The 24037-nt window shown below is 38.6% G+C and overlaps 1 protein-coding gene across 4 annotated transcripts in view; it reads right to left on the reverse strand.

Moving 5' to 3' along the window:
- ZYG11B (zyg-11 family member B, cell cycle regulator) overlaps positions 1-24037 on the reverse strand; it is an 86854-nt gene that overhangs the window by 41030 nt on the left and 21787 nt on the right. For 2 of the 4 annotated variants that reach the window (XM_072772072.1, XM_072772075.1), the window contains exons 2-3: positions 22256-22421; positions 5573-6327 (exon numbers count right to left, since the gene is read on the reverse strand). In XM_072772072.1, the coding sequence (XP_072628173.1) occupies positions 5573-6327; positions 22256-22421 (921 nt within the window). Of the gene's footprint in view, positions 1-5572; positions 6328-22255; positions 22422-23505; positions 23524-24037 lie in introns of those variants that run through there. The other 2 variants (XM_072772073.1, XM_072772074.1) reach the window with 2 other exon arrangements.

A 24037-nucleotide genomic window follows, 5' to 3' on the forward strand; every position in this document is an offset into this window, starting at 1 on the left:
AATTTAAAACAGAGATGGGGCACCTGTGTGGCCCAGTCAGTTAAATATCCAATTCATGGTTTTGATTTAGGTCATGATCTTGGGGTCATGAAATTGAGTCCTGTGTCGAGCTCCATGCTCAGCACAGAGTCTGCTTAAGATTATTTCCCTCTTCTTTTGCCCCCTCCCCTACTCGCCCTCTAAAACAAATAAATAAAAGAGAAAATTCCATAACCACTAAATTAAGCCTTGTTAATATTTAATATACTGAGTAAAACTGAAACACTGGGAAGTCACAGTGTCTCTCTTTCTGAATTCCTTAGTGTGGCCTAAAATACCAAGGCATATAAAACCAAAAACCCATCCTCAAGTACTTTTTTTTTTTTTAAGATTTACTTATTTATTTATTGAGGAGGGGGTGACGCAGAGAGAGATGGAAAGAAACCCAAGTGGACTCTGCACTGACCGCACAGCCAGATTTGGAGGCTGGGGGTGGGAAGGGGGTTGATTTCATGACCCTGAGATCACAACCTGAGCCAAAACCAAGACTCTGACACTTAACTGCCACTCAAGTGCCTCCTCAACTAATTAAAAGCATTACAATACTAAGACAATCATTTCAGACAAGTTTTTCAACAATTTTGCTAAACTGGATGATTTTTAAAAAGGAGATGTGGAAATCTCAGCTCTCCTCCCTTAACATGACTATTTTTCATTCTCAAATCAGTTGTTAAATGATTTAAAAGGAACATCGATTTTTGTATATAGTTGAACAGGGAAAGTTCCAATGATCTCTTTTTAAGTTTAGGTTTTGTTTTTTTAGTAATCTCTACACCCAATGTGGAGCTCAACTCACAACCCTAAGATCAAGAGTTACATGTTCTTCCAAAAGAGTCAGTCAGGTGCCCCGAACGATCTTCTTTAAAAAAAAAAAAAATTTTTTTAAACAACGATTCTCAACATTGGCTGAATATTGTAATCACCTAAGGAGATTTAAAAAATACTGATGACTGAGTCCCACCTCCCCGTGGTTCTGATTTAATTGTTCAAGCTCCACATGTGATTTAACTAAAAAATTTTCCCAAGGGTGTGTGGCTGCCTCAGTTGGTAGAGCATGTAACTCTTTTTTTGGTGGGAGGTGGGGAGGAGAGAGAATGGGAGAGGAGGGAGGGGGCAGAGAAAGAATCCTATGTCCAGTGGGAAACCCCGTATGAGGCTCCATCCTACAACCTGGAGACCATGACCTCAGCTGAAATCAAAAGTCGGAGGCTTAACCTTCTGAGCCACCCAGGTGCCCCTAGAGCATGTGACTCTTGATCCGGGCATTGTGAGTTTGAGCTTCACAGTGGGTGTAGAGTTAACCTAAAAATAAAATCTTGGGATCCCTGGGTGGCGCAGCGGTTTGGCACCTGCCTTTGGCCCAGGGCGCGATTCTGGAGACCCGGGATCGAATCCCACATCGAGCTCCCGGTGCATGGAGCCTGCTTCTCCCTCTGCCTATGTCTCTGCCTCTCTCTCTCTCTCTGTGACTATCATAAATAAATAAATAATTAAAAAAAAATAAAATAAAATAAAATCTTAAAAATAAATAAATAAATAAATATAGATAGATAGATAAATATTTCCCCTTGCTTAATCAAGATATAATTGACATATGACATTATGTAAGGTTAAGATGTACAACATGACGATTTGATACATGTATATGTTGCAAAATGACTACCATGATAAGGTTGGTTAACCTGTCATCTCACATAATTACACCCTAGGTGATTTTAATTGTAGTCTAGGTTGAGAATCACTACTTCAATGTTTACAGAGGTAGAAACTAGATAATGATAGCAAATAAAGTCGGTGTTTCATATTGCCAAGACTTCAAACCAGTAACAGTTCCATTTGTGAAATCAAACTTGTTTCACAGAGGCATTGTGGAATACAGATGTCTTACTAGCCTCAATTTTGTAACTTAGGCTAATTCAGTGGAGGGTTTGTTGGCTGTAAGAAGAAATCAGCAAAAACTGTATTGCTTCTGGGATCATACCTATTATAGGATCTTCCCCTTGAAACCATTATTTAGCTTAACATACCAGGGACACATTCCTTTTATCTTTCAGGATGAAGGTCAAGATCACCTCTTCTGGGAAATTCTCCCTCATCTCCCAGCACACAAGGATTTCTTCCCCTTTTAATATTTATAATTCTTTACTACTAGACCAATTTGTTAGGCAGTTAAGTAACATTACAATTTACATTTTTATACTTTCTTCATCAACAAGCCCTATGCTAAAAAAACTGTCTTGTTCAATAACAAGTTGTTAAGTAAGGTCTGGACACTTCTTTTTGCCCTGCACCTGGCTTATGCGACCCTCAAGCCTGGCGCTGGTATCTACTTTTCCAGCCCCATCTCACTGCTCTGTGACTTCCTACGGTTGAGCTCTAGCTACAGTGCCCTTTCTTTCAGTTCCTTGGATATGCCATGTTCCTTCCTACCACACATATTTTTGTATATATTATCCTCTCTGCCTGGAATGTTCTCTACCAAGCTACTCACCCTTAAGATCCCCACTCATTCATCAATTCTTCAGAGAAGCCTTAAGTCTATTAAACATTCTCATATATAATATTGTGTATCTTCTAGATTGTTAGCACAATACAGTTTAAAGCATATATATACAGGTATGTATCTATAATATTCATAAATATATATGTATGTGATGTATATTTAAATGTATTATATGTATGTACATATTTAAAGCACGTACACTATTGGCACATGGCATTTGATTGATTGACCCTCTCTAAATTACAGGCTCCATGAGGACAAAATCATGCATGTTTGGTCTCACTATCAAATCCCTGTGCCCAGCACAGTGCCCAATGCATACTCTCACTTGATAAAATATTGAATAATAAAAAAGAGTAATTCAAAATCATTTTCTACATTCTATTTTTTAAGGTCTAAGTTTACAAATAACCTAAGAACTGAGATGTTTATATTTACAACTAACCTTTTCTTCTCCTTTTTTGAGTCAGTCATGATTACTCAAAAAAAGATACCATGTGGGTCACAATATCTACTTCTAGGCCATCCCTGACTCTGCTCATGGCAGGATCAAAGGATGCGTCTGCTCAAGCAGTGTAGGTAGTAGGGGGAAAAATGGGGCTCTGGAATTAGATGTAAACCCAAATGTTCGCTCTTATTAACTGTAAATTGTCAAATTTCTTTTTAAAGATTTTATTTATTTATTCATGAGAGACAGAGAGAGAGAGAGAGACAGAAAGAGAGAGGCAGAGACACAGGTGGAGGGAGAAGCAGGCTTCTCACAGGGAGCCTGATGTGGGACTCAATCCCAGGACCCTGGGATCACGCCCTGAGCCAAAGGCAGATGCTCAACCACTGAGTCACCCAGGCGTCCTGTAGATCATCAAATTTCTGAGTCTATGTTTTTCATCTATAAAATGGGGGCTACTACGACCCAGCAATTGCACTGCTGGGGATTTACCCCAAAGATACAGATGCAGTGAAACGCCTGAACACCTGCACCCCAATGTTTATAGCAGCAATGTTCACAAGAGCCAAACTGGAAGGAGCCTCAGTGTTCATAGAAAGATGAATGGATAAAGAAGATGTGGTTTATGTATACAATGGAATATTACTCAGCCATTAGAAATGACAAATACCCACCATTTGCTTCAACGTGGATGGAACTGGAGGGTATTATGCTGAGTGAAATAAGTCAGTCGGAGAAGGACAAGCATCATATGTTCTCATTCATTTGGGGAATATAAATAATAGTGAAAGGGAATAGAAGGGAAGGGAGAAATGGGTAGGAAATATCAGAAAGAGAGACAGAACATAAAGACTCCTAACTCTGGGAAACGAACTAGGGATGATGGAAGAGGAGGAGGGCGGGGGGTGGGGGTGAATGGGTGATGGGCACTGAGGGGGGCACTTGACAGGATAAGCACTGGGCACTATTCTGTATGTTGGCAAATTGAACACCAATAAAAAATAAATTTATTATAAAAAAAAAAAGAAACGACAAATACCCACCATTTGCTTCAACGTGGATGGAACTGGAGGGTATTGTGCTGAGTGAAATAAGTCAGTTGGAGAAAGACAAACATTTTATGGTCTCATTCATTTGGGGAATATAAAAAATAGTGAAAGGGAATAAAGGGGAAAGGAGAAAAAATGAGTGGGAAATATCAGAAAGGGAGACAGAACACGAGAGACTCCTAACTCTGGGAAACAAACTAGGGGTGGTGGAAGGGGAGGAGGGCAGGGGATGGGGGTGAATGGATGACAGACACTGAGGGGGGCACTTGATGGGATGAGCACTGGGTGTTATTCTATATGTTGGCAAATTGAACACCAATAAAAAATAAATTTATTATATAAAAAAAAAAGAAACGACAAATACCCACCATTTGCTTCGACGTGGATGAAACTGGAGGGTATTATGCTGAGTGAAACAGGTCAGTTGGAGAAAGACAAACATTTTATGGTCTCATTCATTTGGGGAATATAAAAAATAGTGAAAGGGAATAAAGGGGAAAGGAGAAAAAATGAGTGGGAAATATCAGAAAGGGAGACAGAACACGAGAGACTCCTAACTCTGGGAAACAAACTAGGGGTGGTGGAAGGGGAGGAGGGCAGAGGGTGGGGGTGAATGGATGACGGGCACTGAGGGGGGCACTTGATGGGATGAGCACTGGGTGTTATTCTGTATGTTGGCAAATTGAACACCAATAAAAAATAAATTTACAAAAAATAAAAATAAAAAATAAAATGGGGGCTAATATCTATCAATGTAAAGCATTTAGAGTATAGTGTATATTAGGAAAATACTAGTTTTTCCTTAAACTTGTCGTAATTCTATCCTTTAAGATCTGACTCAGGTACCACCTTTTCCATCAAGCCCCAAATTCTCTAGCTAGAAGAAATTTCTCCTACTCTCTTACAGCAATTACACTGATCTTTGGCTTTATACTTATTTATGACTGTATCATCATCACTCCTATCAGACTAAGCTGCTTGGAGGCAGATCCTGTATCTTTTTCATCTTTGAATCCCAAGTACCAAGCAGATGAATTTAAACCATTAAGCATGGAAAACCTTAAGAAAAGCAAAATTACATCATTTTTACAGAAAAGATCTCCTTGGAGAACTTGACTTCTCAATATATATCAATTCAACAAGGTGTATCTGATCCATTAGAAATGGCATGTTTCAGTTGTTCAAAATATCGAAATATTACCATCATGAGAACTATCATTTATCCAGGGCCTACTAAACGACCTGTACTTTACACATACAATTAATCTTTAAAAGAATTCTATGCAATAGAATATGTTTTATAAATAAAGAAATGGAAATCCAAAAAGTGACATCATATCTTGGTCTGGGTCATGAAGCAGGTAAGCCAGGATTTTAATTGGGACTCTCTGACTCTAAAGAAGGTTTTTTCCACAATACAATGCCATCTTTCACAGACATGTGCCATATGTTGTTAGATATGCAGCTTAATGTAGCTTTATGCACCTAAGATGTTGGTCAGCCTGATATAATAATACATTTTTAAAGTCTAACCTTCAAATGTCCTTCGCCAGTGAGGATTTCAGAGTAACCTGCATCAGTGGCCAGCAAACCTACAAACTGCATGCTGGGCCGTTGTTGTATAAAGGCTTCAACAGCTTTATCTGTCACATGCTTTCTCCCAGAAACATCTAGGGAGACGAGGTTGGGTAGGATGTCCTTTTGTTCTAGTAAGCGAAGAGCTATGTCTGATGTAAACTGTTTATCATCTGAAATATCAAGATGATTCAGATGTTTTAGTTCCCGAACAACATCCAGTATTTGGGTAGTTGTCATTTTTAAACATTTCAAGTGGTGCATGGTTAGAGACTTGAGTCGGTCTTTGCAGGCCAGCAAAGCTGTGATGTCAGTGATCGAGGTGTTAGAAATATCCAGGCTCTCTAATCTTGGCAATGAGGCAACTTCAGCCAGGTCTTCATTATAAAAGAGAACATTGGTGATGCTTAATGCTCGAAGGCCAGAAAGCCGGCTGAAGCACCGCTCGTAAGGATCTTCGAGGGAGAGAGTTAATGAGTTCAGCACTAGGCACTGGAGATTTTGCTGGATCCATTTGTTACTGCCAAGCCCACTGATGATGTCTGTAATCGTGATGTCTGCATTCACACCTGTAGCATCAAGTTCCACTAACTTGTGATGGCAGAAGGCTTTCCGGAAAGCAACAGCAGAGATCTTGGCTTTGCGAATACAAGCACGCTTTAAGCGCATCTGGTTGCCCCTGAAAATACCTACAGTTCCATCATTCAGTAGACCTGGAAAAAAATACAAGCAGCACTTTAATTTCAAAAAATGATTAAAGAATAGCTAAAATTCCAGCATACTTTACATTTTCAGCACATCCATATAACAATACTTCATTTAATATACATAACGATTCCATGAGGTTAGAATATTATTATCTACAAATTTTAGATGAATAAACTGGGACTCAGAAAAGTGGCTTTCCAAGATCACAGAGCTCGCAAGTGACAGTACAGATATTCACTAACATCTAGTTCCACTTGCCTTCCTGGACATGCAGACAACTACATTTCCCAGCCTACCCTTGGAGTTAGATGGGGCCATATGCCTAGTTCTGACCAACGGCCTATAGATTAAGGCACCTGAGAGTCAGTGCATGATTTCCTATGCTATCTTTTCCTGCTATGACAAATAAAGAGTCTTCAAGTTCTAGACAGTACAGATTTCTGAGAGTAGAGCCTCCATCAGCTTGGATCCAAGAGTGACTGGAGCAGAACCCTCCATGGACTTGCAGCATTTATGTACCATGAGCTAGGTATAAACATACTTTGTGTTAAGCTATTGAATCTGGGGATTACACTCTGGAAAACTGTGTAGAGGTTCCTCAAAGAGTTAAAAATAGACCTGCCCTACAACCCAGCAATTGCACTGCTGGGGATTTAGCCCAAAGATACAGATGCAATGAAACGCCAGGACACCTGCACCCCGATGTTTCTAGCAGCAATGTCCACAATAGCCAAACTGTGGAAGGAGCCTCGGTGTCCATCGAAAGATGAATGGATAAAGAAGATGTGGTCTATGTATACAATGGAGTATTACTCAGCCCTTAGAAACGGCAAATACCCACCATTTGCTTCGAGGTGGATGGAACTGGAGGGTATTATGCTGAGTGAAATAAGTCAATCGGAGAAGGACAAAGATTTTATGGTCTCATTCATTTGGGGAATATAAAAAAATAGTGAAAGGGAATAAAGGGGAAAGGAGAAAAGAATGAGTGGGAAATATCAGAAAGGGAGACAGAACATGAAAGACTCCTAACTCTGGGAAATGAACTAAAGGTGGTAGAAGGGGAGGTGGGTGGGGGTAGGGGTGACTGGGTGACAGGCACTGAGGTGGGCACTTGATGGGATGAGCACTGGGTGTTATTCTATATGTTGGCAAATTGAACACCAATAAAAAGTAAATTTATTAAAAATTAATTAATTAATTAATTTTTAAAAAGAGAGAAGAAAAGATCAGCTAGGGGCATTGGGACCCAAAAAATGATGCGGTGAAGTTTCTGAGTTTTTCTTGCTCCATATAACTCAGACTTAAAGTGAAAAAGTTGGTAACCCAGAAATGCTGACATAGACCAAAAACCCCCACAAAAAACGAACAAAAAAAATACCTCCAAAAAAACCTCCTCGTTCTAGCTAAAGAATCAAGAAGGAAGCAGTTTAGCAAAACAGAAAACATCTAGACAAGAACTACTTTACTTCAGCAAACACCACAGAAAAGATTGTGTTCTCATCTTCCCCCACACCAGCAAATGCCAAGAGGGGAGCCCAGACTTTTACCCTTGCTAGTTGTAACTAGTTGCTCCAATCTCCCCTTAGGGAGGTGTTAGAGAAGGCTGAGTAGGGAGCCAGGACTTTCATCTCTGGTGGGTGGTAAGAACCACTCTCCCCTGTACTGTCAACAGATACAATGTGGGGGACCTGGACTTTCACATTCATTTGGCAGTAATGAGGTGCTCCTCCTCCCTGCTGGGTTTCATAGAAAGCCTGATAAAATCAAGACTTTTACTACTGTGCAACAGTAATGAGGCCACCTCACCCCAATATGGTGTCAGTGGAGGCCAACTGGAGAGACAAGTAAAGTACTCACACCTAGGGAGTAATTCTGTAAAATCCTAGTGGGGAACCAAAATGCCATCCCCTGCATCACAGTAAGGAAAAGCCCCATGTCTTGGATGTCAACAGAAGACAAGTGGAAACCAGAACGTTTACCCCAATCTGGAAATAACAAGGCAATGCCGCTACCCTCCACTGCTAGAGTGGTGTCAGAGACACAAACTAAAACAGAAAGGTCTCAAAATACCCTAAATGTCCAGATTAAAAAAAAAAAAAAAAAAAATCGCTCATCATACCAAGGACCAGTAAGATCTCAAAATGAAAAAAAGATTATATATGTCAACACTGAGATAAAAGAAATGTTATAATTATTTGACATTGTAAAGAAGCCCTCATCAAAATGCATGTGAGCAATTACAAACATGCCCAAAAGAAATGAAAAACAGAAAGCCTCAGCAAATAAATAAAAAATACAAAGAACCAAATGGGGCACCTGGGTGGCTCAGTTGGTTAAGCGTCTACCTTGGGCTCAGGTCATGATCTTGAGGTCCTCAGATTGAGAGCCCTGTGTCGAGCTCCCTGCTCAGTGGGGAGTCCGACTGTTCCTTTTCCTCTGCTGCTCCTACACCTCCACTCCTGCTCATGCTCCCTCTCAAATAAATAAATAAAATCTTACAAAGAAGAAAAAGAAGAACCACCAAAGGCAAATCTTAAAGCTGAAAATAAAATAATGGTTGGGTTCAACAACAGAATGGAAAGAATAACAGAATCAGTGAACTAAAGGATAAAACAATAGAAATTATCCAAATCTAAATAACAGCGGAGAAAAATAGACTGAAGAACAAATTGATCAGAGCTACTTGTGTCACTGAAGTCCCAGAAGAAGAGAAAGAGGGCAGGGCTTAAAAAATACTTGAAGAAATAATGGCTACCTATCAGAATGATTCAAAAAACAGTAATAATAGCAAATGCTGGCAAATCTGTGGAGAAACTGGATCAGTTATATATAGCTGGTAGAAATATAAAATGGAACTGGGACTCTGGAAAACAGTTTGACAATTTCTTAAAACTTAACATCCAACTACCATACAATCTGGCAATAGTATTCCTGGGAATTTACCCCTGTACATTAACACAAGACCTGCAAATGGATTATTTTAACATTATAATATTCATAATGAGATATTATATTCATAATAGCTAAAAATTGGAAACCCAGATGTCCTTCAGCAGATGAATGTCAATACAAATCAATGTATTCCAAAACATGGACTACTACTCTGCAATAAAAAAGAATGGACTGATAAACTCCATGTGAATCAACAATTATCTAAAAATACAAAGTTTAATGGGACACCTGCCTTGCTCAGTTGGTAGAGCGTGCAATTCTTGACCTTTGAGTTATAAATTTGAGCCCCACATTGGGTGTAGAGATTACTTAAAAACAAAATCTTGGGTTGCCTGGCTGGCTCAGATGTGGGGCATGCAGCTCTTGGTCTCTGGGTCATGAGTTCAGGGACCCATGTTGGGTTTGGAGATTGCTTAAATAAATAAACTTAAAAAAAATAATCTTGGAGATCCCGGGTGGCTCAGTTGGTTAAGTGACTGCCTTCAGCTCAGGTCATAATCCCAGGATCCTAGGATCAAGCCCCAGATCAGAATCCCTGCTCATCGGGGAGCCTGCTTCGCCCCCCGCCCCCCTCCTGCTCTCTCTCAATATCTCTCTGTCTCTCAAATGGATAAAATCTTTAAAAAGAAAAATATCTTTAGGAGGTGCCTAGGTGGCTCATTGCTTAAGTGTCTGACTCTATATCTCAGCTCAGGTCTTGATCTCAGGACCGTGAGTCCAAGCCCTGAGTTGGATTCTATGCAGGGCACGAAGCCTACTTTAAAAAAAAAAAAGAAAGGGGGGGCAGGACAAGATGGCAGAGGAGTAGGAGTCCTCAACTCACCTGGCCCCACCAACTTACCTACATAACTTTCAAACCATCCTGAAAACCTATGAATTCGACCTGAGATTTAAAGAGAGAACTGCTAGAATGCTACAGGGTTTTCACTTCTAACAAGAATCATCTAGGGTGAAATTTACTTAGGTCATGGTTGATATTCTTGACTCAGCCAGCCCATACAGCCACTCTGCACAGAGCAAAAAGACTAAAAAGAAGAACTCACCACAAAAGAAAGAATCAGAAACAGTACTCTCTGCCACAGAGTAACAGAATTTGGATTACAATTCCATGTCAGAAAGCCAATTCAGAAGCACAGTTATAAAGCTACTAGTAGCACTATAAAAAAAAAAGCATAAAAGAATCAAGAGACTTCATGACTGCAGAATTTAGATCTAATCAGGCCTAAATTAAAAATCAATTAAATGAGGTTCATCCAAACTGAAGGTCCTAACGACGAGGGTTAAGAAGGTAGAAGAAAGAATGAGTGACATAGAAGACAAGGGCTTGGCAAGGAAGGAATCTGAGGAAAAAAGAGAAAAACAATGACAAGATCATGATGAAAGGTTAAGTTAAATAAATTTGAGCCTCAGAAGGAAAAATCTATGTTTAATCAGGGTTCCAGAGAACATCAAGAGGGCCAGAGGGCCAGAAAGCATATTTGAACAAATCATAGCTGAGAACTTCCCTAACTTGGGGAGGGAAACAGGTATTCAGATCCAAAGATACAGAGGTACCCCCCTAAAGTCAATAAAAAATGTTCAATACCTCGACATTTAATAGAGAAACTTGCAAATTCCAAAGATAACAAGAAAATTCTTAAAGCAGCAAGAGACAAGAGATTCCTAACTTATATGGGAAGAACTTTTTTTTTTAATAAGAAATTTAATTTTTATTGGTGTTCAATTTGCCAACATACAGAATAACGCCCAGTGCTCATCCCATCAAGTGCCCCCCTCAGTGCCCACCACCCATTCACCCCCACCCCCCGCCCTCCTCCTCTTCCATCACCTCTAGTTCGTTTCCCAGAGTTAGGAGTCTTTATGTTCTGTCTCTCTTTCTGATATTTCCTACCCATTTCTTCTCCCTTCCCTTCTATTCCCTTTCACTATTATTTATATTCCCCAAATGAATGAGAACATATAATGTTTGTCCTTCTCCGATTGACTTACTTCACTCAGCATAATACCCTCCAGTTCCATCCACATTGAAGCAAATGGTGGGTATTTGTCATTTCTAATGGCTGAGTAATATTCCATTGTATACATAGACCACATCTTCTTTATCCATTCATCTTTCGATGGACACCGAGGCTCCTTCCAGTTTGGCTATTGTGGACATTGCTGCTATAAACATCGGGGTGCAGGTGTCCCGGCGTTTCATTGCATCTGTATCTTTGGGCTAAATCCCCAACAGTGCAATTGCTGGGTCGTAGGGCAGGTCTATTTTTAACTCTTTGAGGAACCTCCACACAGTTTTCCAGAGTGGCTGCACCAGTTCACATTCCCACCAACAGTGTAAGAGGGTTCCGTTTTCTCCACATGCTCTCCAACATTTGTGGTTTCCTGCCTTGTTAATTTTCCCCATTCTCACTGGTGTGAGATGGTATCTCATTCTGGTTTTGATTTGTATTTCCCTGATGGCAAGGGATGCAGAGCATTTTCTCATGTGCGTGTTAGCCATGTCTATGTCTTCCTCTGTGAGATTTCTGTTCATGTCTTTTGCCCATTTCATGATTGGATTGTTTGTTTCTTTGGTGTTGAGTTTAATAAGTTCTTTATAGATCTTGGAAACTAGCCCTTTATCTGATAAGTCATTTGCAAATATCTTCTCCCATTCTGTAGGTTGTCTTTTAGTTTTGTTGACTGTATCCTCTGCTGTGCAAAAGCTTCTTATCTTGATGAAGTCCCAATAGTTCATTTTTGCTTTTCTTTCTTTTGCCTTCGTGGATGTATCTTGCAAGAAGTTACTGTGGCCGAGTTCAAAAAGGGTGTTGCCTGTGTTCTCCTCTAGGATTTTGATGGAATCTTGTCTCACATTTAGATCTTTCATCCATTTTGAGTTTATCTTTGTGTATGGTGAAAGAGAGTGGTCTAGTTTCATTCTTCTGCATGTGGATGTCCAATTTTCCCAGCACCATTTATTGAAGAGACTGTCTTTCTTCCAGTGGATAGTCTTTCCTCCTTTATCGAATATTAGTTGACCATAAAGTTCAGGGTCCACTTCTGGGTTCTCTATTCTGTTCCATTGATCTATGTGTCTGTTTTTGTGCCAGTACCACACTGTCTTGATGACCACAGCTTTGTAGTACAACCTGAAATCTGCCATTGTGATGCCCCCAGCTATGTTTTTTTTTTAAATTCTATATGGGGAGAACTTTAGATTAACAGCAGACCTCTCCACAGAGACGCGGCAGGCCAGAAAGGGCTGGCAGCAATCGGAGAAGGACAAACATTATATGGTCTCATTCATTTGGGGAATATAAATAATAGTGAAAGGGAATAGAAGGGAAGGGAGAAGAAATGGGTAGGATATATCAGAAAGGGAGACAGAACATGAAGACTCCTAACTCTGGGAAACGAATTAGTGGTGGTGGAAGGGGAGGAGGGGCGGGGAGTGGGGGCGAATGGGTGACGGGCACTGAGGAGGGCACTTGACAGGATGAGCACTGGGCGTTATTCTGTATGTTGGCAAATTGAACACCAATAAAAAATAAATTTATTATTAAAAAAAAAAAAGAAAGGGCTGGCAGGATATATTCAGAGTCCTATAGGAGAAGAACCTGCAGCCAAGAATACTTTATCCAGCAAGGTTCTCATTCAGAATAGAAGGAGAGATAAAGAGCTTCCAAGATAGGCAGAAACTGAAAGAATATGTGACCACCAAACCAGCTCTGCAAGAAATATTAAGGGGGACCCGTTAAAAGAAAGAGGAAGCCCAAAGAAATAATCCACAAAGAGGAACTGAATAGGTATTATGATGACACTACATTCATAGCTTTCAATAGTAACTCTAAATGTGAATGGGTTAAATGATCCCATCAAAAGACACACCATTTCAGACTGGATAAAAAAGCAAGACCCATCTATTTGCTGTCTACAAGAGACTCCTTTTATTTTTTATTTTTTTTAAAGATTTATTTATTTATTCATTCAGAGAGAGCGAGAGAGAGGCAGAGACACAGGCAGAGGAAGAAGCAGGCTCCATGCAGAAAGCCCAATGTGGGACTCGATCCCGGGTCTCCAGGTTCACACCCCAGGCTGCAGGCGGCGCTAAACTGCTACGCCACCAAGGCTGCCCAAGAGACTCCTTTTAGAGGAAAGGACACCTATAGCTTGAAAGTGAAAGGTTGGAAAACAATTAACATTCAAATGATCCTCAAAAGAATGCTGGGGTAGCCATCACATATCAGATAAAGTTTATCCCAAAGACTGTAGTAAGAGATGAAGAGGGACACTATATCATACTTAAAGGATCTATCCAACAAGAGGACCTAACAATCATGACTATTTATGCCCCTAATGTGGGAGATGGCACATTATATATTTTATCAATCAATTAATAACCAAAGGAAAGACATACTTAGATAATAATACACTAATAGTAGGAGACTTCAACATGGTTCTACTGCATAGGACAGATCTTCTAAGCACAACATCACCAAAGAAACAAGAGCTTTAAATGATACACTGGACCAGGTGGATTTCACATATATTTACAGAACTTTACATCCAAACACAATTGAATACACATTCTTCTCAAATGCACATGGACTTTCTCCACAATAGATGATGACATACTGGGTCACATATCACGTATCAATGGATACCAAAAGATTGGGACTGTCCCCTGCATATTTTCAGGCCATAATGCTTTGAAACTAGAACTCAATCACAAGAAGAAATTTGGAAGAACCTCAAACATGTGGAGTTAAAGAGCATTCTGCTCAACAAAACCAGGAGTTGGTTCTTTGAAAGAATTAGTAAGATAACCCATTAGCCAGCCTTATTAAAAACAAAGAGAAAAGACTCAAATGAATAAAATCATGAATACAAAAGGAGAGACCTCAACCAATACCAAGGAAATACAAATGATTTTAAAAACACATTATGAGCAGCTATACACCAATAAATTAGGCAATCTAGAAGAAATGGACACATTTCTGGAAAACCACAAATTACCAAAACTGGAACAGGAAGAAAGAGAAAACCTGAACAGGCCAATAACCAGGGAAGAAATTGAAGCAGTCATCAAAAACCACCCAAGACACAAAAGGCCAGGGCCAGATGGCTTCCCAGAGGAATTCTATCAAAAGTTTAAAGAAGAAACCATACCTATTCTACTAAAGCTGTTCCAAAGGATAGAAAGGGACAGAATACTTCCAAACTCATTTTATGAGGACAGCATCACCTTAATTCCAAAACCAAAGACCCCAACAAAAAGGAGAATTATAGACCAATATCCCTGATGAACATGGATGCAAAAATTCTCAACAAGATACCAGCCAATAGGATGCAACAGTACATTAAGAGGATTATTCACCATGACCAAGTGGGATTTATCCTCGGGATGCAAGGCGAGTTCAACACTCGTAAAGCAATGAGCATGAGAGATTATATCAGCAAGAGGAAAAACAAGAACGATATGATCCTCTCAATAGATGCTGAGAAAGCAGTTGACAAAATACAACATCCATTCCTGATCAAAACTCTTCAAAGTGCAGGGATAGAGGGAACATTCCTCAGCATCTTAAAAGCCATCTACAAAAAGCCCACAGCAAATATCATTCTCAATGGGGAAACACTGAAAGCCTTTCCCCTAAGATCAGGACCACGACAGGGATGTCCACTCTTACCACTGCTACACAACATAGTAGTAGAAGTCCTAGCCTCAGCAGACAACAAAAAGAAATAAAAGGCATTCAAATTGGCAAAGAAGTCAAACTCTCCCTCTTCGCAGATGGCATGATATTGTACATAGACAACCCAAAGACTCCATACCAAGATTGCTAGAACTCATACAGCAATTCGGCAGTGTGGCAGGATACAAAATCAATGCACAGAAATCAGTGGCATCTCTATACACTAACAATAAGACTGAAGAAAGAGAAATGAAGGAGTCAATCCCATTTACAACTGCACCCAAGGCATAAGACACCTAGGAATAAACCTAACCAAAGATGTAAAGGATCTATACCCTAAAAACTACACAACACTTCTGAAAGAAATTGAGGAAGACACAAAGAAATGGAAAAATATTCCATGCTCATGGATTGGAAGAATTAATAATGTGAAAATGTCAGTGCTACCCAGGGCAAGTTACACGTTCATTACGATCCTTATGAAAATACCATGGACTTTCTTTAGAGAGTTGGAACAAATCATCTTAAGATTTGTGTGGAATCAGAAAAGACCCAAATAGTCAGAGGAACATTGCAAAAGAAAACCAGAGCGGAGGGCATCACAATGCCAGCTTTCAGGTTGTACTACAAAGCTGTAGTCATCAAGACAGTGTGGTACTGGCACAAAAACAGACACATAGATCAATGGAACAGAATAGAGAACCCAGAATGGGCCCTCAACTCTACGGTCAACTAATATTCGACAAAGCAGGAAAGAGTATCCACTGGAAAAAGGACAGTCTCTTCAATAAATGGTGCTGGGAAAATTGGACATCCACATGCAGAAGAAGGAAACTAGACCATTCTCTTATACAAGACATAAAGATAAACTCAAAATGGATGAAAGAGCTAAATGTGAGACAAGAATCCATCAAATTCCTAGGAGAACACAGGCAACAACATCCTGTTTGAACCTGGCCACAGCAACTTCTTGCAAGATACATCCATGAAGGCAAGGGAAACAAAAGCAAAAATGAATTATTGGGACTTCATCAAGATAAGAAGTTTTTGCACAGCAAAAGAAACAGTCAACAAAACACAAAGACAACCTACAGAATGGGAGAAGATATTTGCAAATGACCTATCAGATAAAGGGCTAGCATCCAAGATCTATAAAGAACGTATTAAACTTAACACCCAAGAAACAAACAACCCAATCATGAAAAGGGCAAAAGACATGAACAGAAATCTCACAGAGGAAGACATAGACATGGCCAACAAGCACATGAGAAAATGCTCTGCATCACTGGCCATCAGGGAAATACAAATCAAAACCAGAATGAGATACCACCTCACACCAGTGACAATGGGGAAAATTAACAAGGCAGGAAACCACAAATGTTGGAGAGGATGTGGAAAAAGAGGAACCCTCTTGCACTGTTGGTGGGAATGTGAACTGGTGCAGCCACTTTGGAAAACTGTGTGGAGGTTCCTCAGAGTTAAAAATAGAACTACCCTAGGACCCAGCAATTGCACTGCTGCGGATTTACCCCAAAGATACTGATGTAGTATCTGTATCTTTGGGGTAGGACACCTGCACCCCAATTTTATAGCAGCAATGTCCACAATAGCCAAACTGTGGAAGGATCCTCAGTATCCACTCGGTGTTCATCAACAAATGAATGGATAAAGAAGATGTGGTCTATGTATACAATGCAATATTACTCAGCCATTAGAAGAGATGAATACCCACCATTTGTTTCAATATGGATAGAACTGGAGGGTATTATGCTGAGTGAATTAAGTCAATAGGAGAAGGACAAACATTATATGGTTTCATTCATATGGGGAATCTGGGAAACAAGGGGTAGTGGAAGGGGAGGTGGGGAGGTAGTGGAGGTAGTGGAGGGGTGGGGGGGAGGGGTGACTGGGTGACAGGCACTGAGGAGGGCACTTGACAGGACGAGCACTGGGTATTTTATGTTGGCATATCAAACTCCAATAAAAAAAATACACAAAAAAAATAAAAATAAAAATAAAAATAAATAAAGCTTTACAAACAAATACATAATACAAAGTTGAATTTAAAAAATCACTCTGAGGAAAATTTGAAGGCATGCTGACATGGAGTTAAGGCAATTCCATCTGATGACTTCAATTTTCTTGCTTAGAGTAAATGATAGAAAATCTATGAAGAGCAAAGAACATATGAAACAACTGTTAGGAATACTGAGTTGCTAGCTGATCAGGGAAAAATCAAAAACTCCTGGGCAGTGCTGCGAGGCCCTATCTTTTATTATTAACCTGCCTCTTCACCACACAGGTCTCAGCCTAGTTATCACCTCCCTGGAGAAGCTGTCTCTGACCATGCAATCTAAAGCAGACACCTTCTCTTTATTCTCCATGAGAGAACTATGTTCTTTCCTCTCAGAGAACTCATCGCAAGTTGTAATTCCATTAATATTTATTTGCTCCTTAGCTATAGTTAAGAAAGAAGTCCCACCGAACTATGTATGATCCACAAGAGCAAGATTCCTGTGTTCAGTATTATACACTCAATACCTAACATAGTGCCTAGCACACAACAGGTGTTTAATAATTTTCTTCTCTGGAGCTTCCTTCCCATACATTTTATTTCTATTGGGCCTCTTCTGAACTCACTAGTAACTCCTTCCACACATACATTAAGGATTTTGAAGAAGCCTTGTACAAACCAAAAATGGAAACAGACCCTGAGTTAGGATCAACGTTTTCCTGTTTACACCACAAAATATATTTACACATATTTTTAATGTTAGTTTTGTCTTTTAAGGATGAAACTTTATAGACTCCTCAGTTAATTAAGACTGATTTTAATCTTATAGTGACTATGACAGAGTCTTACAAACTTTGTTCTCAAGTCTGATATCATACACATACATGTAGTAAAATAATAGGTTACTCCTGGCCTCTCAGGGTCAATCTACATTAAGTAAATTTTTCTAGTAACTAAGTTTAAGTTTCTACATTTAAGAGTACTAGGATTAAAAGAGCAAAAATCTTTTAAAAGAGCATGAGATATAGAATCAGTCCAATGTTAAGCCCCGGTTCCAACATTTATTTCCTATTTCACAGTAGATAAATTATTCCACAAGGCTAAGACTCCTTATCTGTAAAAGATAAGATTCTTTATCTACTGTGTGCCATGCACCTATGCTAGGTTTTGAATTTCTCTCACAGGGACTGCTGTGAAGATTAAATAAGACAATATATATATAAATCATCTTAGAAAGTGAAAACACCACACAAATGTCATTATTATATCTGAAGGAAATCTTTCTAGATTATCTTCCCCTTCAAAAATAAACATACTGAAGAATCACTTATCTTTTTTCCAAGTCCAATAATTGTACTTGCTACAATGTATTTAAGCTAAATCTTCCATTACTGTCATATTATCTAGTTGGGCTGTTAGTCAGCAGCCTGTGCCCTTTAGATTATTTCTTAATGTGTTATGTTAAAAAACCAAGGTAATTAGAACCATGTACACCTAAGAATATGCTCTAGGTTATCTACACTGATATGGGTGTTACTAGATTATCTGTGGGATGAGGTGAGCTTTAGGATCCTCCTATTCTGCCATCTTTCTCAGTACTCTCATTTAATAATATGCTCTAAATGAGGGTTCCTCAAGAGCTTCTTTCAAGGAGTGAAAGAAGCCTATATGTAAGGATTTTGCCCCAAAGTATTTTTTGTTTCTTTCTGGTTTAGGCTATAAACAGCTGAGATGACCAGCAATGTGACCTCCAGAGAAGTAGGGTACTACTTTGGGAGTATAAGCCCTCACCTAGAAAATCTAGTTGACTATTCAAGGAGGCAATCCATAATATTTCAAAAGATATTACTCTTTTTTTCCTCCAAAAAGTATTACTCTTTTCAATTTAATCCCAAAACAGAAGGCTAAACACGTCAAGGTGTATCAATTTAGGTTAGGTATACAATATAACACAGAGGCATTATCATTAGATGGCAAAAATCTTATTCTGATTCCTAGCTCTTACACATTTCCTGGAGAACTTTTAGCACCATGACACAGAATAAGCAATGATTGTGACATGAGAATCAAAGATCTTATAAGTAAAACTCTTTAGCATTGGGCTTATTTTAATAAAAACTGCTACCAATATTATTACTCCTTTGAATTGGGCAATTAAGAAAAAAATCTTGAATGTAAATAAGTTAAGATTTTCTAAAATTATTAGAAAAAATATATTATAAATTTTAAAAGTAATCATAGAACTTTTTTCCATTTTATTATGAAAATTTTCAAATACAAAAAAAACTGGTGAAACAACTTTTAAAATTGTGACAAGAATTGGCAGTATGTTCTTTTGCATATTGTCAGTAGTATCTCTACTCTTTTTTCAATTTTTTATATATATTTTTTTTATTTTTTATATTTTAATTATTACCTATCTTAATCTACATCTGACAAATTCCTAAATTGAATTTCAAACTTGTTATGTAAGAGTTACCATAAGGCTTTATTTTTTCACAAATTGCTTTTTTAATTTTTATTTTTACTACTGAAGTATAGTTGGCATACAATATTATGTAAGTTTCAGCTGAGAAGTACCTACTCTTGCTTCTTTTGCAAAGAGATTAAATAACTCAGAACACTTTTTGGTGAATAAGGCAGGAAATCACATTGGTATGATACAACTGGGGGCAGCCACTTATTTCTGACTCTCAGTTTCCTTATCTGAAGGCAGCTTGAAAGAGGTATTTCTGACCTTCAGTTTCATTATCTGAAGGCAGCTTGAAAGAGGTAGAAAACACATTCTAATTATGCATATAGTCCCTCCAGGACACCACCCTGGAGGATAATTATTTAGTTACACTTACTTAAAAACTACTTCCATTATTTTACCCATATAAACCATTTGCCACAGTGCTAGTAAATAATAAGTATTCAATAAATGTTGGCTACTATTATTAGCTATCAATAGTTATATTTCAAAAAGAATCCGGTAAAGTTAGACTTTAGTTAACACTTATTTTTTTTTTACTTATAAGATTAACATCTCTATATGTATATATATTTAAAATGAATATGTTAAGCACAGTCATTAAATTGAGACCAGAAAGAAATTAAAGCAGTGGCATAATCTCTTAAAATTGTTGTGCAGCTTTGTAAGGGTCTTTTAACCTTACCATATATAGCACCTATTGAAATTAACCCAGTTTCTTTGGCAGGCTGAAAGAATTTAAAAAGACTACAGACTTGAGCAATTTAGTTAAAATCACGGAGTACAAATGTCTTCTTTCCAAAATTATTCCAAAATGTCTCTACAGCCTTACTTCTCCCACCTTTCCTTGGATTTATACTTTATATGTATATATATAGTCACAGCAAAAGTGAAAGTATACACCATTATCTGGCATCTAGGAACAGGGATAGCTCTAATGGGGATGTATGAAGATTGTGTGGCAGTGAAAACACCAAAGATTTGGAATCACACATACTTTCATTTGAACTAGACCTGTACCATTTACTAGCATTATGACCTTTCAGTTACTTTCTGAATTAGTTTCCTCATCTGTATAGAAGTAGGATAAAAATGCTATTTTATAGGATTTTTGAGAAAATTCAAGGAAAACATAAAATGCCTGGCACGTAACAGCAATCAGTAAATGACAGTTATTATTATTGCCACATTTTCATTCCATTTTATAGCTGTGAACTAATTTTATTAGTTAAGAGAGTATAGAGTTTATAAACTAGAAATAAAAAAGACATTAACTCAGGATGCCTCAGTGGCTCACTGGTTGAATGTCTGCCTTTGGCTCAGGTCGTGATTCTGGGGTCCTGGGATCAAGTCCTGCATCAGGCTCCCCACAAAGAGCCTGCTTCTCCCTCTGCCTGTGTCTGAATCTCTCTGTGTGTCTCCCATGAATAAATAAATAAAATCTTTTTAAAAATGGCATTATCGGGATCCCTGGGTGGCGCAGCGGTTTAGCGCCTGCCTTTGCCCAGGGCGGGATCCTGGAGACGCGGGATCGAATCCCACGTCGGGCTCCCGGTGCATGGAGCCTGCTTCTCCCTCTGCCTATGTCTCTGCCTCTCTCTTTCTCTCTCTCTGTGTGACTATCATAAATAAATAAAAATTAAAAAAAAAAAAAAGAAAATCTTAAAAAATAATAATAATAAAAAATAAAAAAAAATCAAAATGGCATTATCTCTTTTAACTTAAAACTTAATCAGAAATAACAAAAATCGGGATCCCTGGGTGGCGCAGTGGTTTGGCGCCTGCCTTTGGCCCAGGGCGCGATCCTGGAGACCCGGGATCGAATCCCACATCAGGCTCCCGGTGCATGGAGCCTGCTTCTCCCTCTGCCTGTGTCTCTGCCTCTCTCTCTCTCTGTGACTATCATAAATAAATTAAAAAAAAAATAAAATAAAATAACAAAAATCCTCAATATACACAAACAGAATTTCACAGTAAGAGTTTTCCAATTTATTTTCAAAATTTGTTTTTGTTTTGTTTAATAAATCTTTAAAGATTTATTTATTTATTTATTCATGAGACACACGGAGAGAGAGACAGAGACAGGGAGAGAAGCAGGCTCCTCACAGGGAGTCGGATGTGGGACTCAATCCCAGGACCCCGGGATCATGACCTGAGCCAAAGGCAGATGGTCAACCACTGAGCCACTCAGGCATCCTTTGTTTTTGAAAACAGAAGTACTGAATTAAAACTATGCTTTCCCAATTAAAAGGTCAAAAGCAGAAATTAGTTTTCCCATAATAGTATTTACTTATTTTTCCCACTGCCAGATGAGGATGTAAAGTATTTTATACCAGCAAACTTCTAAATGGATATTTTGAAAGAGAAGTTATTTTTGCCATGAGAAAAGTCGAAAGAAAAGAAAGAAAGAAAGAAAGAAAGAAAGAAAGAAAGAAAGAAAGAAAGAAAGAAAGAAAGAAAGAAAGAAAGGAAAGGAAAGGAAAGGAAAGGAAAGGAAAGGAAAGGAAAGGAAAGGAAAGGAAAGGAAAGGAAAGGAAAGGAAAGGAAAGGAAAGGAAAGGAAAGGAAAGGAAAGGAAAGGAAAGGAGGAAGGAAGGAAGGAAGGAAATGTTCCTAGATTAGAAAAGAAAAATGCTTATTTCAAATTACATAGTAAGTAGCAGGACAGACAAAAACAAATGCATTCCTTTTCCTGGAATTAGGCTCATCTGTCCTTTTCTAAGAAAATAATTAAATGGCCACAGCAGCACTTCAAAATCCAATGCCAATTAACAGCACATAATTCTGGTTTACTCTGCTTATTTTATTTGTTACCATGAAAAGCCATGGTCTGAAGCAGTCGATCAGCCACTTCCTGTGGGAATACTCCAGGTTCCTGCAGACACAATGTTCCATCCTGTCTTGCTGAACAGAACTTCTCAAGGTGAGTAGTCAGGAAATTCAAGCAGATATCAAGTAAGGAATAGGGAGATGCCTCCTCCTTGGAGCCCAGGAAAAAACATAAAGGGAACACAAAAGCCAACAAGTTAGTTTCCAGAAAAGTAGAGAATAAAACATTCATTTACTTATTCAACAAATATTTTTACTCAGTGTCTACCATATGTTAGATACTATGTTAGGCAGTGAGAATATAACAGGTGACCCATGTCCTCAAAAAGAAAAGAAACAGGTATTTACATAACATTTATAAGTATTATATTACATACTATATTAGAGAAAGTAATAGATAGTATGTAAGTACAGGCAGGGTGCCCTAATCAGTCAAGGATGGTCAGGGAAGACCTCAGAGGTATAGCAGATTAATCTTCCTAAATTACTACCCATGACCCTCCCCTGCTCAAACCTTCCACAGACTTCCATGGGCCTGAAGACAAAAGATAAAATTCTTAGACTGTTAGACGATGCCTGAGTCCTTCCAAAATCTAGACCAAATTTACTTTGAAACTTGATCTCCCACAAAATCACCATCCCAATCTGAATGAATCTATTGGGTAAAAGAATTTGCTATAGGTGTTAGCATCCTCAAAATAGAGAAAGGTTAACCCAGTTATTCCGGTTTGAAGAATAAAGAGCTAATCAAACAAGCACAAAGATTTAAGAGTAAGGGTTTTAACTACAGAAATAAATACTCTATATGTTAATAATAATAACAATAATATAATTAAAATATAATTATAGTAGCTATCACTCATTAGATGCTTTCCATATGACTGTACTGAGTATCTTACATGAATTTTCGAATATTTATTCTTTCAACCCTATCTTAAAAAGTAGTCAAGTATTATCTTCATTTTTAAAGTTTTAATTGAGGGGATCTCTGGGTGGCGCAGAGGTTTGGCGCCTGCCTTTGGCCCAGGGCGCGATCCTGGAGACCCGGGATCGAATCCCACGTCAGGCTCCCGGTGCATGGAGCCTGCTTCTCCCTCTGCCTGTGTCTCTGCCTCTCTGTCTCTCTCTGTGTGACTATCATGAATAAATAAATAAAATCTTTAAAAAATAAAAAAAATAAAAAAAATAAAGTTTTAATTGAAAACTGGCTGACATTAGAAACAACAAATACCCACCATTTGCTTCAACGTGGAGGGACCCGGAGGGTACTATGCTGAGTGAAATAAGTCAATCGGACAAGGACAAACATTATATGGTCTCATTCATTTGGGAAATATAAAAACTAGTGAAAGGGAATAAAGGGAAAGGAGAGAAAATGAGTAAAAATATCAGTAAGGGTGACAAAACATGAGAGACACCTAAATCTGGGAAATGAACACGGGGTTTTGGAAGGGGACGTGGACGGGGGGTGATGGGCACTGAGGGGGGGCACTTGGCAGGATGAGCACTGGGTGTTATGCTATATGTTGGCAAATTGAACTCCAATAAAAAAAAATTTAAAAAAAAATGGCTGAGAAAAGTAACATCTTTCTCAGCATTCTGTACCTACTGATAAAAGTATATAGTTTCAAATTAAAAGCTGACTCAGGAGCACAACTCTTCTAATATATATATATATATATTTCATTCATTCATTCATTCATGAGACACAGAGAGAGGCAGAGACATAGGCAGAGGGAAAAGCAACTCCCTGTGAGGAGCCTCATG

Source organism: Canis lupus, chromosome 13, assembly GCF_048164855.1.
Source record: "Canis lupus baileyi chromosome 13, mCanLup2.hap1, whole genome shotgun sequence".
NCBI lineage: Eukaryota > Metazoa > Chordata > Mammalia > Carnivora > Canidae > Canis > Canis lupus.